Source organism: Narcine bancroftii, chromosome 1 (assembly GCF_036971445.1).
Source record: "Narcine bancroftii isolate sNarBan1 chromosome 1, sNarBan1.hap1, whole genome shotgun sequence".
Taxonomy (NCBI): Eukaryota; Metazoa; Chordata; class Chondrichthyes; order Torpediniformes; family Narcinidae; genus Narcine; species Narcine bancroftii.
In genome coordinates this window covers 237,617,323-237,645,150 of record NC_091469.1, presented here as the reverse complement: position 1 = coordinate 237,645,150, position 27,828 = coordinate 237,617,323, and the positions used below count along the sequence as shown (strand labels likewise).

The 27,828-nt window shown below is 44.2% G+C and overlaps 1 protein-coding gene across 14 annotated transcripts in view; it reads left to right on the top strand.

Annotated features, from left to right (window-relative positions):
- LOC138740513 (casein kinase I) overlaps positions 1 to 27,828 on the top strand; it is a 488,373-nt gene that overhangs the window by 385,560 nt on the left and 74,985 nt on the right. For all 14 annotated transcript variants that reach the window (XM_069893289.1, XM_069893305.1, XM_069893299.1 and 11 more), the window contains exons 7-8: positions 27,527 to 27,616; positions 27,732 to 27,812. In XM_069893289.1, coding sequence (XP_069749390.1) covers positions 27,527 to 27,616; positions 27,732 to 27,812 — 171 coding nt within the window. The remainder of the gene's footprint in view (positions 1 to 27,526; positions 27,617 to 27,731; positions 27,813 to 27,828) is intronic.

Sequence of the window (27,828 nt, the reverse complement as noted above, 5' to 3'; positions counted from 1 at the left end):
GGGAATGAGTTCCTGCAGGTTAATACTGAGATGACTTGGAAAGGACGTCCTGCAGACTAATACTGAGATGACTCGGAAAGGAGTTCCTGCAGGTTAATACTGAGATGACTCGGAAAGGACGTCCTGCAGGTTAATACTGAGATGACTCGGAAAGGACGTCCTGCAGGTTAATCCTGAGATGACTTGGAAAGGACGTCCTGCAGACTAATACTGAGATGACTCGGAAAGGAGTTCCTGCAGGTTAATATTGAGATGACTCGGAAAGGACGTCCTGCAGAATAATACTGAGATGACTTGGAAAGGACGTCCTGCAGGCTAATACTGAGATGACTTGGAAAGGACATCCTGCATGCTAATACTGAGATGACTTGGAAAGAACGTCCTGCAGGTGATTACTGAGTTGACTCAGAAAGGACGTCCTGCAGGCTAATACTGAGATGACTTGGAAAGGACGTTCTGCAGACTAATACTGAGATGACTCAGAAAGGACGTCCTGCAGGTTAATACTGAGATGACTTGGAAAGGACGTCCTGCAGGTTAATACTGAGATGACTCAGAAAGGACGTCCTGCAGGTTAATACTGAAATGACTGAGAAAGGACGTCCTGCAGGTTAACACTGAGATAACTCGGAAAGGACGTCCTGCAGGTTAATACTGAGATGACTTGGAAAGGACGTCCTGCAGGCCAATACTGAGATGACTCGGAAAGGACGTCCTGCAGGCTAATACTGAGATGACTCAGGAAGGACGTCCTGCAGGTTAATACTAAGATGACTCAGAAAGGACGTCCTGCAGACTAATACTGAGATGACTCGGAAAGGACGTCCTGCAGGTGAATACTGAGATGACTTGGAAAGGACGTCCTGCAGACTAATACTGAGATGACTTGGGAAGGACGTCCTGCAGACTAATACTGGGATGACTCGGAAAGGACGTCCTGCAGGCTAATACTGAGATGACTCGGAAAGGACGTCATGCAGGTGAATACTGAGATGACTTGGAAAGGACGTCCTACAGACTAATACTGAGATGACACAGAAAGGACATCCTGCAGGCGAATGCTGTGATGACTTGGAAAGGACGTCCTGCAGACTAATACTGAGATGACTCAGAAAGGACGTCCTACAGGCTAATACTGAGATGACTCGGAAAGGACGTCCTGCAGACTAATACTGAGATGACTCGGAAAGGACGTCCTGCACGCTAATACTGAGATGACTCGGAAAGTACGTCCTGCAGGCTAATACTGAGATGACTCGGAAAGGACTTCCTGCAGGCTAATACTGAGATGACTCAGAAAGGACGTCCTGCAGGCTAATACTGAGATGACTCGGAAAGGACGTCCTGCAGACTAGTACTGAGATGACTTGGAAAGGACATCCTGCAGGTTAATACAAAGATGACTCACAAAGGACGGCCTGCAGACTAATACTGAGATGACTCGGAAAGGAGTTCCTGCAGGTTAATACTGAGATGACTTGGAAAGGACGTCCTGCAGACTAATACTGAGATGACTTGGAAAGGAGTTCCTGCAGGTTAATACTGAGATGACTTGGAAAGGACGTCCTGCAGACTAATACTGAGATGACTCGGAAAGGAGTTCCTGCAGGTTAATACTGAGATGACTCGGAAAGGACGTCCTGCAGAATAATACTGAGATGACTCGGAAAGGATGTCCTGCAGACTAATACTGAGATGACTCGGGAATGAGTTCCTGCAGGTTAATACTGAGATAACTTGGAAAGGACGTCCTGCAGACTAATACTGAGATGACTCGGAAAGGAGTTCCTGCAGGTTAATACTGAGATAACTCGGAAAGGACGTCCTGCAGGTTAATCCTGATATGACTTGGAAAGGACGTCCTGCAGACTAATACTGAGATGACTCGGAAAGGAGTTCCTGCAGGTTAATATTGAGATGACTCGGAAAGGACGTCCTGCAGAATAATACTGAGATGACTTGGAAAGGACGTCCTGCAGGCTAATACTGAGATGACTTGGAAAGGACATCCTGCAGGCTAATACTGAGATGACTTGGAAAGAACGTCCTGCAGGTGATTACTGAGTTGACTCAGAAAGGACGTCCTGCAGGCTAATACTGAGATGACTTGGAAAGGACGTTCTGCAGACTAATACTGAGATGACTCAGAAAGGACGTCCTGCAGGTTAATACTGAGATAACTTGGAAAGGACGTCCTGCAGGTTAATACTGAGATGACTCAGAAAGGACGTCCTGCAGGTTAATACTGAAATGACTGAGAAAGGACGTCCTGCAGGTTAACACTGAGATAACTCGGAAAGGACGTCCTGCAGGTTAATACTGAGATGACTTGGAAAGGACGTCCTGCAGGCTAATACTGAGATGACTCAGAAAGGAGTTCCTGCAGGTTAATACTTAGATGACTTGGAATGGACGTCCTGCAGGTTAATACTAAGATGACTCAGAAAGGACGTCCTGCAGACTAATACTGAGATGACTCGGAAAGGACGTCCTGCAGGTTAATACTGAGATGACTCGGAAAGTACGTCCTGCAGGCTAATACTGAGATGACTCGGAAAGGACGTCCTGCAGGCTAATACTGAGATGACTCGGAAAGGACGTCCTGCAGGCTAATACTGAGATGACTCGGAAAGGACGTCCTGCAGGTGAATACTGAGATGAATCGGAAAGGACGTCCTACAGACTAATACTGAGATGACACAGAAAGGACATCCTGCAGGCGAATGCTGTGATGACTTGGAAAGGACGTCCTGCAGACTAATACTGAGATGACTCAGAAAGGACGTCCTACAGGCTAATACTGAGATGACTCGGAAAGGACGTCCTGCAGACTAATACTGAGATGACTCGGAAAGGACGTCCTGCACGCTAATACTGAGATGACTCGGAAAGTACGTCCTGCAGGCTAATACTGAGATGACTCGGAAAGGACTTCCTGCAGGCTAATACTGAGATAACTCAGAAAGGACGTCCTGCAGGCTAATACTCAGATTACTCACAAAGGACGTCCTGCCGGCTAATACTGAGATGACTCGGAAAGGACGTCCTGCAGACTAATACTGAGATGACTTGGAAAGGACGTCCTGCAGGTTAATACAAAGATGACTCACAAAGGACGTCCTGCAGACTAACACTGAGATGACTCGGAAAGGACGTCCTGCAGGCTAATACTGAGATGACTTGGAACGGACTTCCTGCAGGCTAATACTGACATGACTTGGAAAGGACATCCTGCGGGCTAATACTGAGATGACTTGGAAAAGATGTCCTGCAGACTAATACTGAGATGACTTGGAAAGGACGTCCTGCAGGCTAATACTGAGATGACTCGGAAAGGACGTCCTGCAGGCTAATACTGAAATGACTCGGAAAGGACGTCCTGCAGGTGAATACTGAGATGACTTGGAAAGGATGTCCTGCAGGTGAATACTGAGATGACTTGGAAAGGACGTCCTGCAGGTGAGTACTGAGATGACTTGGAAAGGACTTCCTGCAGACTAATACTGAGATCACTCGGAAAGGACGTCCTGTAGACTAATACTGAGATGACTCGGAAAGGAAGTCCTGCTGGTTAATACTGACATGACTTGGAAAGGACGTCCTGTAGGCTAATACTGAGATGACTCGGAAAGGACATACTCTCAGGTGAATACTGAGATGACTTGGAAAGGACGTCCTGCAGGCTAATACTGAGATGACTTGGAAAGGACGTCCTGCAGGCTAATACTGAGATGACTTGGAAAGGACGTCCTGCAGGCTAATACTGAGATGACTTGGAAAGGACGTCTTGCAGGCTAATACTGAGATGACTTGGAATGGACGTCCTGCAGACTAATACTGAGATGACTCAGAAAGGACGTCCTGCAGACTAATACTGAGATGACTTGGAAACGACGTCCTGCAAGCTAATACTGAGATGACTCAGAAAGGACGTCCTGCAGACTAATACTGAGATGACTCAGAAAGGACGTCCTGCAGGCTAATACTGAGATGACTCGGAAAGGACGTCCTGCAGACTAATACTGAGATGACTCGGAAAGGACGTCCTGCAGACTAATACTGAGATGACTCGGAAAGGGCGACCTGCAGGGTAATACTGAGATGACTTGGAAAGGACGTCCTGCAGGCTAATACTGAGATGACTCATAAAGGACGTCCTGCAGGTTAATACTGAGATGACTTGGAAAGGACGTCCTGCAGTCTAATACTGAGATGACTTGGAAAGGACATCCTGCAGACTTATACTGAGATGACTTGGAAAGGATGTCCTGCAGGTTAATACTGAGATGACTCAGAAAGGACGTCCTGTAGACTAATACTGAGATGACTCGGAAAGGACGTCCTGCAGACTAATACTGAGATGACTTGGAAAGGACGTCCTGCAATCTAATACTGAGATGACTCATAAAGGACGTCCTGCAGGCTAATACTGAGATGACTCGGAAAGGACGTCCTGCAAGCTAAAACTGAGATGACTCAGAAAGGACGTCCTGCAGACTAATACTGAGATGTTTCGGAAAGGACGTCCTGCAGGCTAATACTGAGATGACTTGGAAAGGACGTCCTGCAGGTTAATACTGAGATAACTCGGAAAGGACGTCCTGCAGGTTAATACTGAGATGACTTGGAAAGGACGTCCTGCAGGCTAATACTGAGATGACTCAGAAAGGAGTTCCTGCAGGTTAATACTTAGATGACTTGGAATGGACGTCCTGCAGGTTAATACTAAGATGACTCAGAAAGGACGTCCTGCAGACTAATACTGAGATGACTCGGAAAGGACGTCCTGCAGGTTAATACTGAGATGACTCGGAAAGTACGTCCTGCAGGCTAATACTGAGATGACTCGGAAAGGACGTCCTGCAGGCTAATACTGAGATGACTCGGAAAGGACGTCCTGCAGGCTAATACTGAGATGACTCGGAAAGGACGTCCTGCAGGTGAATACTGAGATGAATCGGAAAGGACGTCCTACAGACTAATACTGAGATGACACAGAAAGGACATCCTGCAGGCGAATGCTGTGATGACTTGGAAAGGACGTCCTGCAGACTAATACTGAGATGACTCAGAAAGGACGTCCTACAGGCTAATACTGAGATGACTCGGAAAGGACGTCCTGCAGACTAATACTGAGATGACTCGGAAAGGACGTCCTGCACGCTAATACTGAGATGACTCGGAAAGTACGTCCTGCAGGCTAATACTGAGATGACTCGGAAAGGACTTCCTGCAGGCTAATACTGAGATAACTCAGAAAGGACGTCCTGCAGGCTAATACTCAGATTACTCACAAAGGACGTCCTGCCGGCTAATACTGAGATGACTCGGAAAGGACGTCCTGCAGACTAATACTGAGATGACTTGGAAAGGACGTCCTGCAGGTTAATACAAAGATGACTCACAAAGGACGTCCTGCAGACTAACACTGAGATGACTCGGAAAGGACGTCCTGCAGGCTAATACTGAGATGACTTGGAACGGACTTCCTGCAGGCTAATACTGACATGACTTGGAAAGGACATCCTGCGGGCTAATACTGAGATGACTTGGAAAAGATGTCCTGCAGACTAATACTGAGATGACTTGGAAAGGACGTCCTGCAGGCTAATACTGAGATGACTCGGAAAGGACGTCCTGCAGGCTAATACTGAAATGACTCGGAAAGGACGTCCTGCAGGTGAATACTGAGATGACTTGGAAAGGATGTCCTGCAGGTGAATACTGAGATGACTTGGAAAGGACGTCCTGCAGGTGAGTACTGAGATGACTTGGAAAGGACTTCCTGCAGACTAATACTGAGATCACTCGGAAAGGACGTCCTGTAGACTAATACTGAGATGACTCGGAAAGGAAGTCCTGCTGGTTAATACTGACATGACTTGGAAAGGACGTCCTGTAGGCTAATACTGAGATGACTCGGAAAGGACATACTCTCAGGTGAATACTGAGATGACTTGGAAAGGACGTCCTGCAGGCTAATACTGAGATGACTTGGAAAGGACGTCCTGCAGGCTAATACTGAGATGACTTGGAAAGGACGTCCTGCAGGCTAATACTGAGATGACTTGGAAAGGACGTCTTGCAGGCTAATACTGAGATGACTTGGAATGGACGTCCTGCAGACTAATACTGAGATGACTCAGAAAGGACGTCCTGCAGACTAATACTGAGATGACTTGGAAACGACGTCCTGCAAGCTAATACTGAGATGACTCAGAAAGGACGTCCTGCAGACTAATACTGAGATGACTCAGAAAGGACGTCCTGCAGGTGAATACTGAGATGACTTGGAAAGGACGTCCTGCAGGCTAATACTGAGATGACTCGGAAAGGACGTCCTGCAGACTAATACTGAGATGACTCGGAAAGGACGTCCTGCAGGTGAATACTGAGATGACTCAGAAAGGACGTCCTGCAGACTAATACTGAGATGACTTGGAAAGGACGTCCTGCAGACTAATACTGAGATGACTCGGAAAGGACGTCCTGCAGACTAATACTGAGATGACTCGGAAAGGACGTCCTGCAGTCTAATACTGAGATGACTCGGAAAGGACGTCCTGCAGACTAATACTGAGATGACTCGGAAAGGACGTCCTGCAGACTAATACTGAGATGACTCGGAAAGGACGTTCTGCAGACTAATACTGAGATGACTCGGAAAGGACGTCCTGCAGGTGAATACTGAGATGACTCGGAAAGGACGTCCTGCTGACTAATACTGAGATGACTCAGAAAGGACGTCCTGCAGACTAATACCGAGATGACTCGGAAAGGACATCCTGCAGTTGAATACTGAAATACTCGGAAATGACGTCCTGCAGGCTAATACTGAGATGACTCGGAAAGGACGTCCTGCAGACTAATACTGAGATGACTCGGAAAGGGCGACCTGCAGGGTAATACTGAGATGACTTGGAAAGGACGTCCTGCAGGCTAATACTGAGATGACTCATAAAGGACGTCCTGCAGGTTAATACTGAGATGACTTGGAAAGGACGTCCTGCAGTCTAATACTGAGATGACTTGGAAAGGACATCCTGCAGACTTATACTGAGATGACTTGGAAAGGATGTCCTGCAGGTTAATACTGAGATGACTCAGAAAGGACGTCCTGTAGACTAATACTGAGATGACTCGGAAAGGACGTCCTGCAGACTAATACTGAGATGACTTGGAAAGGACGTCCTGCAATCTAATACTGAGATGACTCATAAAGGACGTCCTGCAGGCTAATACTGAGATGACTCGGAAAGGACGTCCTGCAAGCTAAAACTGAGATGACTCAGAAAGGACGTCCTGCAGACTAATACTGAGATGTTTCGGAAAGGACGTCCTGCAGGCTAATACTGAGATGACTTGGAAAGGACGTCCTGCAAGCTAATACTGAGATGACTCAGAAAGGACGTCCTGCAGACTAATACTGAGATGACTCGGAAAGGACGTCCTGCAGGCTAATACTGAGATGACTCGGAAAGAACGTCCTGCAGGCTAATAATGAGATGACTCGGAAAGGACGTCCTGCAGGCTAATACTGAGATGACTTGGAACGGAGGTCCTGCAGACTAATACTGAGATGACTTGGAAAGGACATCCTGCCGGCTAATACTGAGATGACTTGGAAAAGATGTCCTGCGGGCTAATACTGAGATGACTCAGAAAGGACGTCCTGCATGCTAATACTGAGATGACTCGGAAAGGACGTCCTGCAGGTGAATACTGAGATGACTTGGAAAGGACGTCCTGCAGGCTAATACTGAGATGACTCGGAAAGGACATCCTGCAGGTGAATACTGAGATGACTTGGAAAGGACGTCCTGCAGGCTAATACTGAGATGACTTGGAAAGGACGTCCTGCAGGCTAATACTGAGATGACTTGGAAAGGACGTCCTGCAGGCTAATACTGAGATGACTTGGAAAGGACGTCCTGCAGGCTAATACTGAGATGACTTGGAAAGGACGTCCTGCAGGTTAATACTGAGATGACTCGGAAAGTACGTCCTGCAGGCTAATACTGAGATGACACGGAAAGGACGTCCTGCAGGCTAATACTGAGATGACTCGGAAAGGACGTCCTGCAGGCTAATACTGAGATGACTCGGAAAGGACGTCCTGCAGGTGAATACTGAGATGAATCGGAAAGGACGTCCTACAGACTAATACTGAGATGACACAGAAAGGACATCCTGCAGGCGAATGCTGTGATGACTTGGAAAGGACGTCGTGCAGACTAATACTGAGATGACTCACAAAGGACGTCCTACAGGCTAATACTGAGATGACTCGGAAAGGACGTCCTGCAGACTAATACTGAGATGACTCGGAAAGGACGTCCTGCACGCTAATACTGAGATGACTCGGAAAGTACGTCCTGCAGGCTAATACTGAGATGACTCGGAAAGGACTTCCTGCAGGCTAATACTGAGATAACTCAGAAAGGACGTCCTGCAGACTAATACTGAGATGACTTGGAAAGGACGTCCTGCAGGTTAATACAAAGATGACTCACAAAGGACGTCCTGCAGACTAATACTGAGATGACTCGGAAAGGACGTCCTGCAGGCTAATACTGAGATGACTTGGAACGGACTTCCTGCAGTCTAATACTGACATGACTTGGAAAGGACATCCTGCAGTCTAATACTGAGATTACTTGGAAAATATGTCCTGCAGACTAATACTGAGATGACTTGGAAAGGACGTCCTGCAGGCTAATACTGAGATGACTCGGAAAGGACGTCCTGCAGGCTAATACTGAGATGACTCGGAAAGGACGTCCTGCAGGTGAATACTGAGATGACTTGGAAAGGACGTCCTGCAGGTGAATACTGAGATGACTTGGAAAGGACGTCCTGCAGGTGAATACTGAGATGACTTGGAAAGGACTTCCTGCAGACTAATACTGAGATCACTCGGAAAGGACATCCTGCCGACTAATACTGAGATGACTCGGAAAGGAAGTCCTGCTGGTTAATACTGACATGACTTGGAAAGGACGTCCTGTAGGCTAATACTGAGATGACTCGGAAAGGACATACTCTCAGGTGAATACTGAGATGACTTGGAAAGGACGTCCTGCAGGCTAATACTGAGATGACTTCGAAAGGACGTCCTGCAGGCTAATACTGAGATGACTTGGAAAGGACGTCCTGCAGGCTAATACTGAGATGACTTGGAAAGGACGTCCTGCAGACTAATACTTAGATGACTTGGAAAGGACGTCCTGCAGGCTAATACTGAGATGACTCGGAAAGGACGTCCTGCAGACTAATACTGAGATGACTCGGAAAGGACGTCCTGCAGGTGAATACTGAGATGACTCAGAAAGGACGTCCTGCAGACTAATATTGAGATGACTTGGAAAGGACGTCCTGCAGACTAATACTGAGATGACTCGGAAAGGACGTCCTGCAGACTAATACTGAGATGACTCGGAAAGGACGTCCTGCAGTCTAATACTGAGATGACTCGGAAAGGACGTCCTGCAGACTAATACTGAGATGACTCGGAAAGGACGTCCTGCAGACTAATACTGAGATGACTCAGAAAGGACGTCCTGCAGACTAATACCGAGATGACACGGAAAGGACATCCTGCAGGTGAATACTGAAATGACTCGGAAAGGACGTCCTGCAGGCTAATACTGAGATGACTCGGAAAGGACGTCCTGCAGGCTAATACTGAGATGACTCGGAAAGGGCGACCTGCAGGGTAATACTGAGATGACTTGGAAAGGACGTCCTGCAGGCTAATACTGAGATGACTCGGAAAGGACGTCCTGCAGGTTAATACTGAGATGACTTGGAAAGGACGTCCTGCAGGCTAATACTGAGATGACTCAGAAAAGACGTCCTGCAGGTTAATACTGAGATGACTTGGAAAGGACATCCTGCAGACTTATACTGAGATGACTTGGAAAGGATGTCCTGCAGGTTAATACTGAGATGACTCAGAAAGGACGTCCTGTAGACTAATACTGAGATGACTCGGAAAGGACGTCCTGCAGACTAATACTGAGATGACTTGGAAAGGACGTCCTGCAGACTAATACTGAGATGACTCATAAAGGACGTCCTGCAGGCTAATACTGAGATGACTCGGAAAGGACGTCCTGCAGGCTAATACTGAGATGACTGGGAAAGGACCTCCTGCAGGCTAATACTGAGATGACTCGGAAAGGACGTACTGCAGGCTAATACTGAGATGACTCGGAAAGGACATCCTACAGACTAATACTGAGATGACTCGGAAAGGACGTCCTGCAGGCTAATACTGAGATGACTTGGAAAGGACGTCCTGCAAGCTAAAACTGAGATGACTCAGAAAGGACGTCCTGCAGACTAATACTGAGATGTTTCGGAAAGGACGTCCTGCAGGCTAATACTGAGATGACTTGGAAAGGACGTCCTGCAAGCTAATACTGAGATGACTCAGAAAGGACGTCCTGCAGACTAATACTGAGATGACTCGGAAAGGACGTCCTGCAGGCTAATACTGAGATGACTCGGAAAGAACGTCCTGCAGGCTAATAATGAGATGACTCGGAAAGGACGTCCTGCAGGCTAATACTGAGATGACTTGGAACGGAGGTCCTGCAGACTAATACTGAGATGACTTGGAAAGGACATCCTGCAGGCTAATACTGAGATGACTTGGAAAAGATGTCCTGCGGGCTAATACTGAGATGACTCAGAAAGGACGTCCTGCAGGCTAATACTGAGATGACTCGGAAAGGACGTCCTGCAGGCTAATACTGAGATGACTCGGAAAGGAAGTCCTGCTGGTTAATACTGACATGACTTGGAAAGGACGTCCTGTAGGCTAATACTGAGATGACTCGGAAAGGACATCCTGCAGGTGAATATTGAGATGACTTGGAAAGGACGTCCTGCAGGCTAATACTGAGATGACTTGGAAAGGACTTCCTGCACGCTAATACTGAGATGACTTGGAAAGGACGTCCTGCAGGCTAATACTGAGATGACTTGGAAAGGACGTCCTGCAGGCTAATACTGAGATGACTCGGAAAGGACGTCCTGCAGGCTAATACTGAGATGACTCGGAAAGGACGTCGTGCAGACTAATACTGAGATGACTCGGAAAGGACGTCCTGCAGACTAATACTGAGATGACTCGGAAAGGATGTCCTGCAGACTAATACTGAGATGACTCGGAAAGGACGTCCTGCAGGCTAATACTGAGATCACTCGGAAAGGACGTCCTGCAGGCTAATATTGAGATGACTCAGAATGGACGTCCTGCAGACTAATACTGATATGACTTGGAAAGGACGTCCTGCAGGCTAATACTGAGATGACTGAGAAAGGATGTCCTGCAGGCTAATACTGAGATGACTCGGAATGGACGTCCTGCAGACTAATACTGAGAGGACTTGGAAAGGACGTCCTGCAGACTAATACTGAGATGACTCGGAAAGGGCGTCCTGCAGACTAATACTGAGATGACTCGGAAAGGGCGTCCTGCAGACTAATACTGAGATGACTCGGAAAGGGCGTCCTGCAGACTAATACTGAGATGACTCGGAAAGGACATCCTGCAGACTAATACTGAGATGACTCGGAAAGGGCGTCCTGCAGACTAATACTGAGATGACTTGGAAAGGACGTCCTGCAGACTAATACTGAGATGACTTGGAAAGGATGTCCTGCAGACTTATACTGAGATGACTCGGAAAGGACGTCCTGCAGGTGAATACTGAGATGACTTGGAAAGGACGTCCTGCAGACTAATACTGAGATGACTTGGAAAGGACGTCCTGCAGGCTAATACTGAGATCACTCCGAAAGGACGTCCTGCAGACTAATACTGAGATGACTTGGAAAGGACGTCCTGCAGCTGAATACTGAGATGACTTGGAATGGACGTCCTGCAGACTAATACTGAGATGACTTGGAAAGGACGTCCTGCAGGCTAATACTGATATGACTCAGAAAGGACGTCCTGCAGACTAATACTGAGATGACTTGGAAAGGACGTCCTGCAGGTGAATACTGAGATGACTTGGAAAGGACGTCCTGCAGGCTAATACTGAGATGACTCGGAAAGGACGTCCTGCAGTTTAATACTGAGATGACTCGGAAAGGACGTCCTGCAGGTGAATACTGAGATGACTCAGAAAGGACGTCCTGCAGGCTAATACTGAGATGACTCGGAAAGGACGTCCTGCAGGCTAATACTGAGATGACTCGGAAAGGACGTCCTGCAGGCTAATACTGGGATGACTCAGAAAGGACGTCCTGCAGGCTAATACTGAGATGACTCGGAAAGGACGTCCTGCAGGCTAATACTGAGATGACTCGGAAAGGACGTCCTGCAGGCTAATATTGAGATGACTCGGAAAGGACGTCCTGCAGGCTAAAACTGAGATGACTCGGAAAGGACGTCCTGCAGGCTAATACTGAGATGACTTGGAAAGGACGTCCTGCAGGCTAATACTGAGATGTCTTGGAAAGGACGTCCTGCAGGCTAATACTGAGATGACTCGGAAAGAACGTCGTGTAGGCTAATACTGAGATGACTCAACTCAGTTTATACAGCAGTGGGAGCAGTGCACTAGAATTTTACATCTTGTGTGTGCCGGGTTTCTAACCCTTCATAAACAAGCATGAAGCATTTATTTGAATTGTGACATTTAATTAATGACAAGTTTCTTGCATCTGATCGATATTTGGTGATGGCTAATGCAGGTTCACAACTTGGTGTTTTAGCTCCTGGCTCTGGAGCCCACACTTGGGCACTTCCTTCTGAGTGGGCTGCAGAAAGTTGGATAGCACAGGAAGATTCTGCAGAACACAAAGATACCTTTATCATTTGCTGCATCAATCTAAGCTTGAGGGAAATGCAATTCTTGGGATTTAGGAGTTAAACAAGAGAGTCTGCAGATGCTGTGATTGTAGTTTGCACAGTACTCAGCAAATCACGTGGGATTCCTTTTTATAGCAAAGATGAAGATGTATCAATGTTTTGGGCCAGAGCCCTTCATCAAGTTATAGGCAAAAAGCATATAGTGGGGGAGTAGCATAATCCCATTGGATGTTGATGGGAGGACACTAGAAAAAAAACTGAGGTCATGGAGGTGGGGTTAGCTCTTTGAATGGAAGGAAGAGGGTGGAAAGCAGGAGAAAAGGAGACAGAGGGTATAGAGGGAGGCAGGAGACTGGCCTAATAGAAACAGAAGTCGATGTTCATGCTGTGGTCATTGGGAGTTAGTGATCCTCCTGACCACTAGAGGGAGTTGGAGACAAATGTTCCACCTCACATTAGATGCAAAACGGATGTATCACGTGGTCATGAGTTGTTAATAAAATATAATTGAAACAAAACAACCCAAGTTTCTTTACTACAATAAAAGAAATATCAGATGGTACCAGGTGTGGGATATCGGCAGGAGACATGTTGAGGGTGAAGCCGCCTTATGCTGTGAATTAGACTGGAAATGTTGATCATGAGTGGCAGTTGTTCAAGCAATTATTCATGCTGTATCTGCAAGCCATTTGACTCGATAGCAAACCAAATGCATGGAAGGTTTGCGTGACCTCAAACCCTAGGGGTGTTCAACACATTTGTTTTTGCCGAGGCAGAAAACCAGGGCAAGTTCAACAAGGTTATCGAGATGTTTGACGGACACTGCTCACCAAAGAAAATGAAACATTTGAAAGGTATGTGTTTCGCTCGCGCATGCAGCTCCAAGTGGAGAGCTTTGATACTTTTTTAACAGACTTGAGGTTGCAAAGCAAGAACATGCAATTTTGGATCGCTGCAGGATTCAATGATCTGTGACCAAATTGTGTTCAGGATTATTGACAAGAAAGTGAGAGAGAAGTTGCTTCAAGAGACGGAGTTTACCTTAGCTGGAGCCGTGAATTAGCTCTGTAGTATGCTAAAGTTCAGTGAGTGTGTAAGGGCTGATGAAAACGAAGCCACTGTGTGTGGTCACACATAAATGGAGAACAAGTCACAGGAAGCAACAAAAAGATTGTAAATGGTCTGGCACTCAGCATACACTGAAAAAATGCCCAGCCTATGTAAAAGTGTGTAGCAAGTGCAAAGGATAGAAATACTATGCAAAGCAATGTTTTTCCCAAAGGGAAACAAAACAGAAGTGAAAATGTACAAACTATAGAAGAAACTGCTCTCAATGATATATTCTTCGTGGGCATGGTAGTGCAGAAAGACTATAATCCAGCAGACATTGAACAGCCAAGTGTGAACAGAGTTGAGCAGGACAAGTAGATGATGCCATTTCATGCAAATAGAACAGATATTCTTTTTAAGCTGGACACAGGGGCAAAGGCAAATTTGATCTTTGAGTGCGACTTCAGGGCAATGAAGATAAAGCCACACATCCATCCAAATTCTGTTCTGTTCAAGTCCTAAAATGGACAGCGTAGTGACACGAAAGGAACATGTAAACTCAAGGTGAAAGTTGAAGATAAAGAGCACCACCTCACATTTGCAGTCGTCCCAGATTGACATGACCCACTGCTTGGAGACACCGCATGTGAAAACATAAGCCTTGTCAGGAGGGTGTACCACATTAACAGTGCCAATGCACAGAACTGGATAGAGGAAATACTGGATCAGTTTCCAGACATCTTCAAGGGGTTTGGATTTCTACCATTCACCTATATGATACAGTTAAAGGAGGATGCACAGCCAGTAGCGCTGCCCTGAAGGGGTTCCAGCACCACTCGGAGGAAAGCTCAAGCAGGAAATCGACTGAATGATGTCACTAGGGGGTCATAAAGAAAGTGGAGGAGTCCTCAAAATGGGTGAATTCAATGGTGTGTGTGAAAAAGAAAAATGGTGACCTACTGTTAGGTCTGCTTTGTTCATGAATGAGTGAGACAAACACCAGGCTGAGTCGAAATCAGGGTTCTTTGTTCTTTATTACCGGATTGTAACACTTGCGACTAACAAAGTTAGTCGGAGAATGCATTCTGCCGTTATCAGCAAAATGGTGATTTTTTATACCCTTGGATATGTGCTTAGAACATCATCATATCATTACTTGTCCAATGACTAAAACTGTTGCTATCCTTTCCCTGCTAGCTTCCTGCCTCTCAATCCATCAATGTCTCTCTTATCTTGTAAGTACAAGGATGCATTCACATCTTGTTACAGCCCTGTACATTCCCATCTCATGATGTTTTACCTAACAGGAGTACAAGGACACCTCCCCTTCTTGTTACTGCCCTGTACAGGGTAACTCCCTACACATTCCCATCTCATGATGTTTTACCTTACACCTACACATGTGCAACGATCCAAAAGATTTGACTGCCAATATAAAGAGGGAACATTATCAGATTCCAGCGAGGGATGGAATTACAAGTGAGGTTCTACAGAAGGTCATCAAGAATCTGAATGAAGGATGGCCTGGAGGTGAATGTCAGCTACACTACAACATCAGAGCTGAACTGAATGTTGTCAAAGGGCTTTTACTCAGATAGAGCAGAATTATCATTCCTCAATCACTGAGGTAAGAAATGCTGAAAAGGGTGTATTAGGGACATCTTGGCCTTGCGTCTGAAATTCTAACTGAGTATCTTGGCTCAGGGCTCCTATTGGGATCCACACTTTGCCTGTCCAGCAGCCTCCTGTTCTTGCCTTTTGACTAAAACTGATGCCCTTATGCATGAAAACATGCCCAATTACCTCTGGACAAGACCTTCATAAGATCCCATTTTCCTTTCAGTTAAAATTATTTCTATTGAGTTTTATCAGAAAGACAAACAAAAAAAAGCAGTAAATTAATTATAATAAAATCTTCGCAGATTTACAAAAAATAACATATGGTACAGTAGCAAAATGACTTAATTCTAAATCCAATAAATGGTCATGCATACAATTTTATGAGATAAATAAGAAAAAATGAAAAAAGAGAAAAAATAATTTAAACCCACAGCAATCAAGGTTAAAATTCATATTGTGTGTCGTGTTAAATCTGAACAAGAGGCCTCAGGGGATCCAAACAAACACACCCACCGATCTTCATCATCGCACCTAACTAGTCAAATTATGAAAGTGAGATATAAATGGGCCCCGTCTTATCAAAAGAATTTCTCCAGATTTAAGAAACAAGATCATAGTTTCCAATCTTTAGAATTCCAATGAGATAATTTCAAACTTCTTGTTATAGACAACACTTTCCTTATTCCAATATATGCTAATTTCAAAGTATCATCTTCCAAAGTGTGAGCTGCTCTATTCCAAATTTCAGTCTTTTTAATCCAATAAATCAAACTCTGTGGCTGTCACTTTAGGTAGTTTTAATTCATTGATAGAACAGATAAACATTTTGCAGAAGTTCACCACAAGAATTTCATAACGATGAATAACAAAGCATTTACAGTATAAAGATACAAAAATATATAGAGATACAAAAATTTAAAGAAAAATTTCTCATGCTCAAGCTTCCTTCACATCTTTTAGAAAAAGAGCAAGCTGTTAGTGTGGGTGGATATTATGACATATTACTTCATAGTCACTATGGTAACACTGCAAACAATAGCCTCTGGAGGAGACAGGCATAAAATTAACTAAGAATCAAAAACACAAGTCTGAAATTGGACTCCATTTTTCTTTTATGCGTAAATGTGTTTTCTACTCCTCTAGCACCTGATTTCTCCTGCTGGAAATGGAGCTTTAGGTTGCCAGAGTTTTTGCTATTGCACATGTGTGGCAGTCACTCGACATTTATTGCTTCACCACTTTGCTGCTCTCACCCATCTTAAAATTCTTCTTTGGTTTATATCTTTGGCCCTGCACATTATTCTCTCTAATATTTATATTTTTCACTACCATTGCACCATTTGAAACTTGTCAAACTTGCATAAGAGGTATATTTACAACAGAAGATTTGGGAAAAAAAACATATTTTGTGGATTGTCGTTCCCCAGGAAAAATATTTTAACATTCGTATTTTTTAATTATTTAAAATAAAAACTATTTGATCATTCTTTTTCTAGATTAAATTAGAAAGTTGTTTCAGTAGTAAAACACGAAGATCTACGGACATTGAGGTTGAAGTAAAAACACGATGCTGGGAAAATTCAGCTGGTCAAACAATGTACTTTTTGAGCAAAGATAAAGATACATAACCAATGTTTCAGGCTTGGGCCCTTCATCAAGGCTTGGTGAAGGGCTCAACCCTGAAATGATAGTTATGTATTTTTGCTCTACAAAGTGCACCGTTTGTCCATTTGACTTTCTCCAGCGTTGTTTTTGCTTGTTTCAGTTCTTATTTACATTCTAAAACGGTGGTTCTCAACCTTTTCCTTTCCACTCACATTCTTCTTTCTTTGGCTTGGCTTCGCGGACGATGTTTAATGGAGGGGTAATGTCCACGTCAGCTGTAGGCTCGTTTGTGGCTGACAAGTCCGATGCGGGATAGGCAGACACGGTTGCAGCGGTTGCAAGGGAAAATTGGTTGGTTGGGGTTGGGTGTTGGGTTTTTCCTCCTTTGTCTTTTGTCAGTGAGGTGGGCTCTGCGGTCTTCTTCAAGGGAGGTTGCTGCCCGCCGAACTGTGAGGCGCCAAGATGCGCAGTTTGAGGCGATATCAGCCCACTGGCAGTGGTCAATGTGGCAGGCACCAAGAGATTTCTTTAGGCAGTCCTTGTACCTCTTCTTTGGTGCACCTCTGTCTTGGTGGCCAGTGGAGAGCTCGCCATATAACACGATCTTGGGAAGGTGATGGTCCTCCTTTCTGGAGACGTGACCTACCCAGCGCAGTTGGATCTTCAGCAGCATGGATTCAATGCTGTCGGCCTCTGCCATCTCGAGTACTTTGATGTTGGTGATGAAGTCGCTCCAATGAATGTTGAGGATGGAGTGGAGACAACGCTGGTGGAAGCGTTCTAGGAGCCGTAGGTGATGCTGGTAGAGGACCCATGATTCGGAGCTGAACAGGAGTGTGGGTATGACAACGGCTCTGTATACGCTAATCTTTGTGAGGTTTTTCAGTTGGTTGTTTTTCCATACTCTGTGTAGTCTTCCAAAGGCGCTATTTGCCTTGGCGAGTCTGTTGTCTATCTCACATAAGTATTCCCTATGCCATAGGTGCTCTGTGATTAGTCAGGGTTTGCTTATGGTGGTATGTGGGTGGAAAGAAAAAGTTTGAAAACTACTTTTTAAAATCGTACCTAATTGACTTGTTATGTGCACGGTTTCATAACTCCAAAGGAAATTTTTTCTCAAGCAAAACATTTCAGTAATAATTGAGTCTAGAGCTGTGGTTCTCAACTTTACCTTTCCACTCGCATATCACCTTAAGCAATCCCTGACTAATCACAGAGCACTGATGGCACAGGGATTACTTAAAGTGGTATGTGAGTGGAAAGAAAAAGGTGGAGAATCACTTCTCTAAAAGGTTCAAAATGTGACTTGAAAAGGGTAACAATTTTCCTCCCTGGTTTGTTGTCTGCATGAACACAATCCTGCTGGCTGCCCAGCCAACTTCTTGAATGATGCTGCATGCAAAAAAAAAAGCCAGGGTTCTCGGATTCCCTTTCGAACTGGTGTCTTTTCATGGGTATTATGACGTGGTTGCTCCAGATGTCGGGTCATTGATCAGAAGACGAGTTTGAAATCCACCATGGCAGCTGCAACATTTAATTAATTTAAATCAAAAGCTAATCTCAGTAATGGCAAATATTAAATTACTGTATTGTTATTTAAACCCATCTGTTTCACTGATGTCCTTTACTGAAAGAAATATGCCATCTGTGACCATGGCCCTGTGTTGATTTATCTACCTGATGAGTTCAAGGGCAATTGGTGACAGACAATAAATACTTGCCTTACTGATAACGTCCACAACCCATTAGCTAATGATTTAAAGAGCAGGAATATTCTCATCAGAGTGATAACTGGGCTCTTGTTCAAGGGAAGTAGCGACTACAACTAACTTTTTGCTAAATGGAAAATCCAGGCCATTAGACAATGAGGAATACAGACAGGTGAATAAATGAACACTTATTTAATAACGTGGTTTATTTCATGCAGATAATTTTATGACACTCTTGATGATTTTTTTTTAGACGAAAATTTGTTGAATTTATTATCAGGAAAGTTGGCTACTTTCCAATGAAGATGAGATTTAAGTTGAAGACTAAATCTTAAATTCCAAATAATATTATCATTAATGACATAAATTGGTGCAGGACCTCTTAAAACTGAAAAACACCTTCAAATTATCATGGAAGTTCCTCTATATATGGGTAGGGTCTGAATTTTTAATTTTAATTTTTAAAATTTAAAATTGTTAATTTAGATATATAGCATGGTAATAAGCTATTTTGGTCCAAGAGTCCATGCCACCTCTTCTTCTTTGGCTTGGCTTCGCGGACGAAGATTTATGGAGGGGGTAAATGTCCACGTCAGCTGCAGGCTCGTTTGTGGCTGACAAGTCCGATGCGGGACAGGCAGACACGGTTGCAGCGGTTGCAGGGGAAAATTTGTTGGTTGGGGTTGGGTGTTGGGTTTTTCCTCCTTTGCTTTTTGTCAGTGAGGTGGGCTCTGCGGTCTTCTTCAAAGGAGGTTGCTGCCCGCCGAACTGTGAGGCGCCAAGATGCACGGTTTGAGGCAATATCAGCCCACTGGCGGTGGTCAATGTGGCAGGCACCAAGAGATTTCTTTAGGCAGTCCTTGTACCTTTTCTTTGGTACACCTCTGTCACGGTGGCCAGTGGAGAGCTCGCCATATAACATGATCTTGGGAAGGCGATGGTCCTCCATTCTGGAGACGTGACCCACCCAGCGCAGCTGGATCTTCAGCAGCGTGGACTCGATGCTGTCGACCTCTGCCATCTCGAGTACTTCGACATTATGGATGAAAGCACTCCAGTGAATGTTGAGGATGGAGCGGAGACAACGCTGGTGGAAGCGTTCTAGGAGCCATAGGTGATGCCGGTAGAGGACCCATGATTCGGAGCCGAACAGGAGTGTGGGTATGAAAACGGCTCTGTATACGCTTATCTTTGTGAGGTTTTTCAGTTGGTTGTTTTTCCAGACTCTCTTGTGTAGTCTTCCAAAGGCGCTATTTGCCTTGGCGAGTCTGTTGTCTATCTCGTTGTCAATCCTTGCATCTGATGAAATGGTGCAGCTGAGATAGGTAAACTGGTTGACCGTTTTGAGTTTTGTGTGCCCGATGGAGATGTGAGGGGGCTGGTAGTCATGGTGGGGAGCTGGCTGATGGAGGACCTCAGTTTTCTTCAGGCTGACTTCCAGGCCAAACATTTTGGCAGTTTCCGCAAAACAGAACGTCAAGCGCTGAAGAGCTGGCTCTGAATGGGTAACTAAAGCGGCATCGTCTGCAAAGAGTAGTTCACGGACAAGTTTCTCTTTTGTCTTGGTGTGAGCTTGCAGGCGCCTCAGATTGAAGAGAGTGCCATCCGTGCGGTACCGGATGTAAACAGCGTCTTCATTGTTGAGGTCTTTAATAGCTTGGTTCAGCATCATGCTGAAGAAGATTGAAAAGAGGGTTGGTGCAAGAACACAGCCTTGCTTCACGCCATTGTTAATGGAGAAGGGTTCAGAGAGCTCATTTTTAGGGTTAGGGTTTAATTTAGACCCAAATAACGTACACCCCGGAATGTTTTGAAGGATAGGATGAAACCCAAGTCTCTGCGGAAAACTCACGCAGACACGGGTAGAACATACAAACTGTTACAGTTTGGGATATGAACCTAGGTCCTGATTGCTTGCGCTGTAAAGGCATTGCGCTAACTGCTACGTCAGCCGTGCCGCCCTCTTTTTAAAAAAAATACTCACTCAAATAAATATTCAGTCTTAAAAAAAATGATCACTCTTAAAACATTTTGATGTAACACCAAGGGTCTTCAGCATGATTTGTGCGTGGTAGGTCATGTTTAACGAATCTTAGTGTTTCTCAAGGAAGTTAAAAAGAATGTAGATGAAGGAAAGGCTATGAATGTTTATGGACTTTAGTAAGGCCTTTGACAAGGTCCCTCATAGGAGGTTAGTTTAGAAAGTATCCATGGAGAAGCTGTAAACTGTTTTTGTTTGTCATTTACATTAATAATTTGGACCATCGGGTGGTAAATTTAAGAAGAGTTTGGATGAGTACATGGATGTGAGGGGGTTGGAGGGTTATGGGCAGGGAGCAAGTAGGTGGAACTAGTGGAGTTTCACGTAAATGACTAGAAGGGCTGAAATGGCCTGTTTCCTTACTGTAATTGTTATATGGGGGCAATAAAATGGGATTCAAAATTGGCTGAATGGGAGAAGGCAGAGAGTGGTAAGGGATGGAGGCCTGTGACTAGTGGTGTATTTCAAGGATCGATGCTGGCACCATCGATGTGTGTTGTCTATATCAATGATCTGGATGATAATGTGGTAAATTGGATCAGCAAGTTTCCTGATGACACTACGATTGGAGGTGTTGTGGACAGTGAGGAAGGCTTTCAAAGCTTCCAGAGGGATCTGGACTAACTGAGAAAAATGGGTCAGAAAAATGGCAGATGGAGGTGTGAAGAGTTGTATTTTGGAAGGACAAACCAAGGTAGGACATACACAGTGAAAAGTCGGGCACTGAGGAGTGCAAAAGAGCAAAGGGATATGTTACATAATTCCCTCAAAGTGCCATCACAGGTAGGCAGGATTGTGAAGAAAGCTTTTGGCATCTTGGCCTTCATAAATCAAATTACTGAGTATAGGATTTGGGATGTTATGGTGAGGTTGTCCAAGTCATTGGGGAGGCGAAATTTGGAGTATTGTGTGGAGTTCTTGTTGCCAAACTACAGGAAGGAGTGCAGGGAAGATTGATGAGGATGTTGCCACGTCTTTAAGAGTTGAATTACAGGGAAAGATTAAACAGGTTAGGACTTTATTCGTTGGAGCGCTGAAGAATGAGGGAAGATTTGATAGAGGTTTACAAAATTGAGAGGCATGGACAGAGTAAATGCGAATAGGCTCTTTCCGCTTAGATTAGGAGAGATAAATACAAGAGGGTGTGGGTTTTGGCTGAAAGGGGAATAGTTTAGGGGGAACATCTTCACTCATAGACTGGTGGGAGTGTGGAACAAGCTGCCATCTGATGTGGTAAATGCGGGCTCACTCTTAGGTTTTAAGAATAAATTGGATAGACACATGGATGGCGAGGTCTGGAGGGCTATAGAATGCGTGCAGGTCAGTGGGACTAGTGAGATGATGGTTTGGCACATATGAGAAGGGATGAATGGCCTGTTTGCTGCACTGTGGTGTTCTATGGGTCTAATGTCACAGTATTTAATAAAAACAGCACAGAACTTGAAGATAAGAAAGGTTATATTCTCTGGGGCACCTCGAGCTAGTGAGGATAGGAACTGATTCCTGGGAGCCTCTGGTTCATGATTTCTCCAAATGGAATTTACCATTGTATTAAAATCTCAAGGCCATTCATCGGAAGCCACGCACACTCTGCGTTAATGATGGAAGGAGCGCGCACCTCTCTGCAGTGATCACTTTGCCCCATGTAAGAAAGTGCCAGTCACACCTACATTGCCTTCATTACCCATCCCAGTACTTACAAAATGAGGGAACAATTCATCCTGGACTTTAAAGGATTACCAAAGCAGAAGATGTTAACTTGCTTTAACATGAAACAATCTGTGTACTTTCAGTATTTGCAGTTTTTTTTTGTTCATAAACTAGAGAAAAATAGTTGCAACAAGGTTATTTGGAATGCTTCCAAAATAAATTGAACATGAGAGGTGTCATTTTCAGATTCTTCAGTCATTCAGCACAAACGTCTCAAGTACAAGACTCTGTTTCCACTGCTGTAAATGCAGCTCAAGTCCAGACAATTCTGTTTCCACTGCTGTTTCTTATGACTGTCTTGAATTTTGGTTTGGAGAAGGCTGACCAGATAGTGCAGCTGTTTCAGTGAGTTTGTCTGAAAGCCAGGCTTTATTAACATTTATCAGTTCAACAATATGATCAGATTGACTTTTTGCTATTTTCATTTGTGTCGTGTCCCACCTCCATGGGTAACCTGTGCAACGTTTTAATGTAATTATTTTACTAATTAATGTATCCTCTCGGGATTGATTGTGTATCTGAAATTGTAGTTGTTGTCTCATTCTTTTTTTTACAGATGAATGACGTTACGGTTTTTGAGGTATTTCTGTGGTAAATGTGCTTCATTCCTGATGGAAAAATAAATGTTGCAATAAAAAACCCGATGTTAAATGAAGCTGCAGAAGCCACAATGTTGAATTCTGGGCTGGAGATAGCAGCTTGTTTACTTTTGGGTCACATTGTTCCTTCCATCATGGTTCTGGACACAGTCTTTCTCTCACTGAATAACTTCAATGTTCCCAAATAACAAATTTAATTTGGCTCTATCAAAAACTAACATTGGAAAAATTGAAATGATTAATACAATGTTCAAGTCCGTTCCGTAATCTGTGGGCATGTGAGTTCTGCCAGTGAAGTGCTGCTGAGAAAACCTGACACTTCTTCAATGCCATCTATAGCCCCTTTCTCACTGCCAGCCCTCCAAGGAAGTGGGAAAGCCTACTGGGCATGCTGCACTCAGGAGCCTTTTCTACTGCACCTGGTTGATCGGCAACCTGGCATTTTAAAGTGGGGGGGGGGGATTTATGATTTATGCCTCCAGCGGTGACAATGCGAGAGCAGGTTGTGCTTTCACACTGCCAGAAGGTGATTATTGAGTTAACTTAGCCGGGCTCTGACACTTGCCCCCACCAAGTGTCAGAGCCCAGTTGAATTTAATTCTACCTGCTAGGTTCGGACGTTCCACACCTCACGATTACCGGGAATGGACCCGCTAAATTAACCGGTTAACCCACACTGAATCGGCGGTGGGAAAGGGGCCTCTGTATAGACCCAGTTCTCAGATCTGTGCCTCTTTTTCATATGACCTAGCCTGATTTTCTTTGGTTTAGTTTAACTGTTTATTTCAACTTTGTTGTCTGTTTCATGCATACCATTTTGATACACATCTCCTCTTTCACACCAAATCAGTTCACAGGAGGAAATAACCAATCTAGCTTCCCCACCCCACCCCCCCCCCCCCACCCACTGCCCCAATGGAATTTAACTGGGAGTTTGGGGAGAATTGATTACAACCAAAATTAATGGGGGATTGCTTCGTGAGCTGGCGTGCCTCAATCCATTATCAGGATGCCTGACATGAAAGCAGAAAATGCTGGAAATAATCAGTGTTTACGAAGTGAGAAAAGAAATATAATCAATGTTCAGTGACCTATCATCGCAACTGGAAAAGGTTAGAAATGAGGGGTGAGGAGGAGAGTTCAAAAATTTGGGCACTAAGGCCTGAATATCTGTATGACTATGAAAGGTCAGAGAAAAGGTAGAGACCAGTGAAGGCTGAAAGACGCTGCTGGTGACAGCCGAACAGGGGCGGTGAAGGTTTGTACTGGCCGAAGGGCAAATCAGAGGTGAATGAAATCTGAAAAAAATGCTGGGAATGTGATGCACAAGACTGAAATGGCGAATTATCTGGAATTGAATTTAACGTTGAGGTTGTAATGCACCAAGATAAGGTTCCCTTCCTCCAGCTTGTGTTGGATTTTGTGCAGCGGTTTATTCAAAAATACATCAGAATGGTTTTTGGGTGGAAAATTGAAGTAAAGTAGATGGAAGTGCTGAATGATTCTTCTGAGCTGCAAACTAGTCAACTCCCCTGCATTATTGATGTAGAGGCATGAATATTGTGAGGATTGAATGCCGAATGATGAACTTGAAGGAGTAACACAAGAACAGAACGCTGGTGGTTCTGGCTGCCCGGAAGAAAGAAATTAGAGCAGGAGAGTACTGCATCTCCCGTGGTTGCATGGGAAGTTGTGTTGAGAGAAGAGGAATTGATATTGGTCGAGTTGGAGAGGATCAGTCCTTTGGAATGTTGAAAGTGAAAAGGAGGGGAGTGACACTTGGGAGGTGTCTTGGACTGGTTGCGTAAAGGATACTTGGACCATCCTGGTTTGACGATGGATGTGAAGCGGGATTGCATGTCCATGGTGTAATCAAGCCAGTTGCTGCCAGAACTGCAAAGTTGTAGGGTGCTGTAAGTTCCATATCTATTGAAGGAAATCCACTGGAAAGGATAGACAAGAGAGGAAGATAAGAATTATTTAAAGTGTCAAGGAGGTTCTCCTGGACAAGTTCAACTTTCGGATTTTAGCCAAGAGATTTTTAGGTTGGAAAAATATAGAGGACAAAGTGGCAAAATATGTATTAATAATGTCATGGTTTTACTTACGACAACCATCTTTTGACACAATTTGACCTCAAAATTGTCAGCCGGTAGAAATTTTCTGACCTTTGAAAAATTAACCTCTCTACTTTTGACGACAAACCGTTTAGCAACTATCTTTATTAATTGGAGCAGCGATTAAATTTTGTTGGCATTAAAGCTGGCTTTAAAATTGAATGTCGGCTGAAGGAACTAAAAGCTGCACCATAGCAAATAGAAGCTGCTGGCTGGCAGCTCCAGAAACCCAGGTTCAATCCTGACCTCTGCTGCTGACTGTGTGCATTTGCACCTTCTCCCTCTTTCCATCCACATCCCAAAAGCTTGCAAGTTGATCTGGTTAGTTGGCCACAGTCAATTGCTTCAACTACGTGGATGAGTGGTAAAATCAAAGAGAAGCTGATGGTTATGTGAGGAGGACGTGGTAGGATTAGTGTAAAAGGGTGCTGGGTAGTCAGCATGGACTCTCTTTCCGAAGGGCTTGTTTCCAAGGTGCGTGTGGGGCCATGGGTGGGTGGGTGGTTGGGCGTGTGCGTGTCCGTCACTCTCTGCAATTTGTTCCTGAGTTTTTGACTTGGGCACAGAGGTGAGCAGTTCTGCATTTTGCTGACTAATGAGCTAGCCTGCTTCATGAGTGGTGAATCTGTCAACAGATGTGACATGACATTACTGCACCTCAGAGACACCCTTGCAATTCTGGGCTTTACTGCCTAGTTTGCTCTTAATCTGCTCAAAAACACTTCACATTCATCCGATTTGTGCTCCTAACCTTTTTGAACTTGGCTCCTGGAAGCTTGTATTTTATATCGAGCAAACAGAAACTCTGCATTTCTAGTTTTATTTCAGTCAATTATTTAGTTTAGCTTATTTATATAGCACATTTAAAACAACTCCTGTTGACCAAAGTACTGTACAGATCATAAATGACTTCTAAGTGCAGTATAAAACAGGTACACGAGGTTCAGAATTGTACAGACAATGTGGTAACAATCAACAATCACCTCCAAGCACCTGCAAATAAAAATATCACTTCAGCCTGGATGGCTTTGTAAACAAACTGGAGAACTTCAAAATTATTCTAAGCCGTACTGGCAGCCAGTGAAGGGAGGTGAGAATTGGGGTCATATGGGCCCTCCTGGCTCCTGTCAGGAGCCTTACTGCAGTATTCTGAACCAGTTGGCGATGGGATAATGACAACTGACTAATTCTTGTACATAGAGAGCTGTCTAAACGGGAGAAAATAAGGGCATGGATCACTTTCTCCAGGTCTTTCAGTGACAGGAATGATTTGATTTTTGGCAATAGAGTGGAGCTGGAAAAAGCCAGCTTTTACTTCTGCATTGACTTGTTTGTCAAATTTGAAGGTGGAATCGAATACCACACCAAGGGATTTGATGTGTGGTTTTTGGGAAGTTTCATGCCAGAACAATTAATTTTTCCCAAAATTCTACCATTTTGATGGTGTGCGATTGTGGTTCTTAAAGCCACAGGGAGCCTGTGCTAAATCCCATTCTGGCCTCATTTGTCTTGGCAATACTGAAAACACTAGCAGAAATTGGATGTATAAAAGTACAGTCTTAAAATCAGAAGACCTCTGTGGGGGGGGGGGGGGGGGAAGATCTTTATGGACCATATTTTTGTTAATTGGGCAAACATAAGAAAACCTTGATGTGAAATCTTGAATTAATTGTTAAAGGTCATGGAATGGATCTAAGCATATTGGATTTCAGACTGATTGACAAAACTTGATAATAAACTGGATTGTCAGCATTTACTTGTTAACGGGAAGTAAAATTTTGCAAGGTGCCAACTGGCAAGCCTGAGCTTGCCTTATTCCTTTCCAGTGAATTTGCTTAAAGTTGCCTGTATATTCATGAAGATGGAAACCTCTGGCACTCCTGGCATTGAGTAAATAGATAAATGCTGGGATGAGAAGGGAGACATTCTTATCAGGGAACAGTTGGCTTTATCCACAGATAGTCAGTCGATCCCAGTTTTCTCAGTGATGGCAGTGGATTTGAGAATCAGAATTAAGCAAAATTGAACATAAGAATTTCAAGATGAGCACTAAGACTTTAAAATTATTCTACGCGAGATCTGTTGTACATTTTATTTTTGTTTCTTGTGGAGAACTGAACTTTTATTTCAGACATCTTTTGTTACTTAAAACTATGTGTTATATAACAAATTAAAACTTGCAAAGATATAATTGCAAGTTCAAAATTAAAAAATAAGGGTTTTAAGTGTTTTTGATTCATTTTTAGAACAAAGCAGAAGAGATGACTTGGAAGCATTAGGTCACATGTTCATGTATTTCCTCCGTGGCAGTCTTCCTTGGCAGGGCCTTAAGGCAAGTTATATTCTCCCACCCCTCCCCCAAATTTTTTTTTTTGAACTCTAAAGTGGTAACTGCAGCTAAATATTTCCTTGGTAACATAATTGGTGGATTTTTCTTTCTTTTTCAGGCAGACACATTAAAAGAAAGATATCAGAAGATTGGAGATACCAAGCGTGCCACACCTGTGGAAGTGTTGTGTGAAAACTTTCCAGGTGATTACTGAACTCT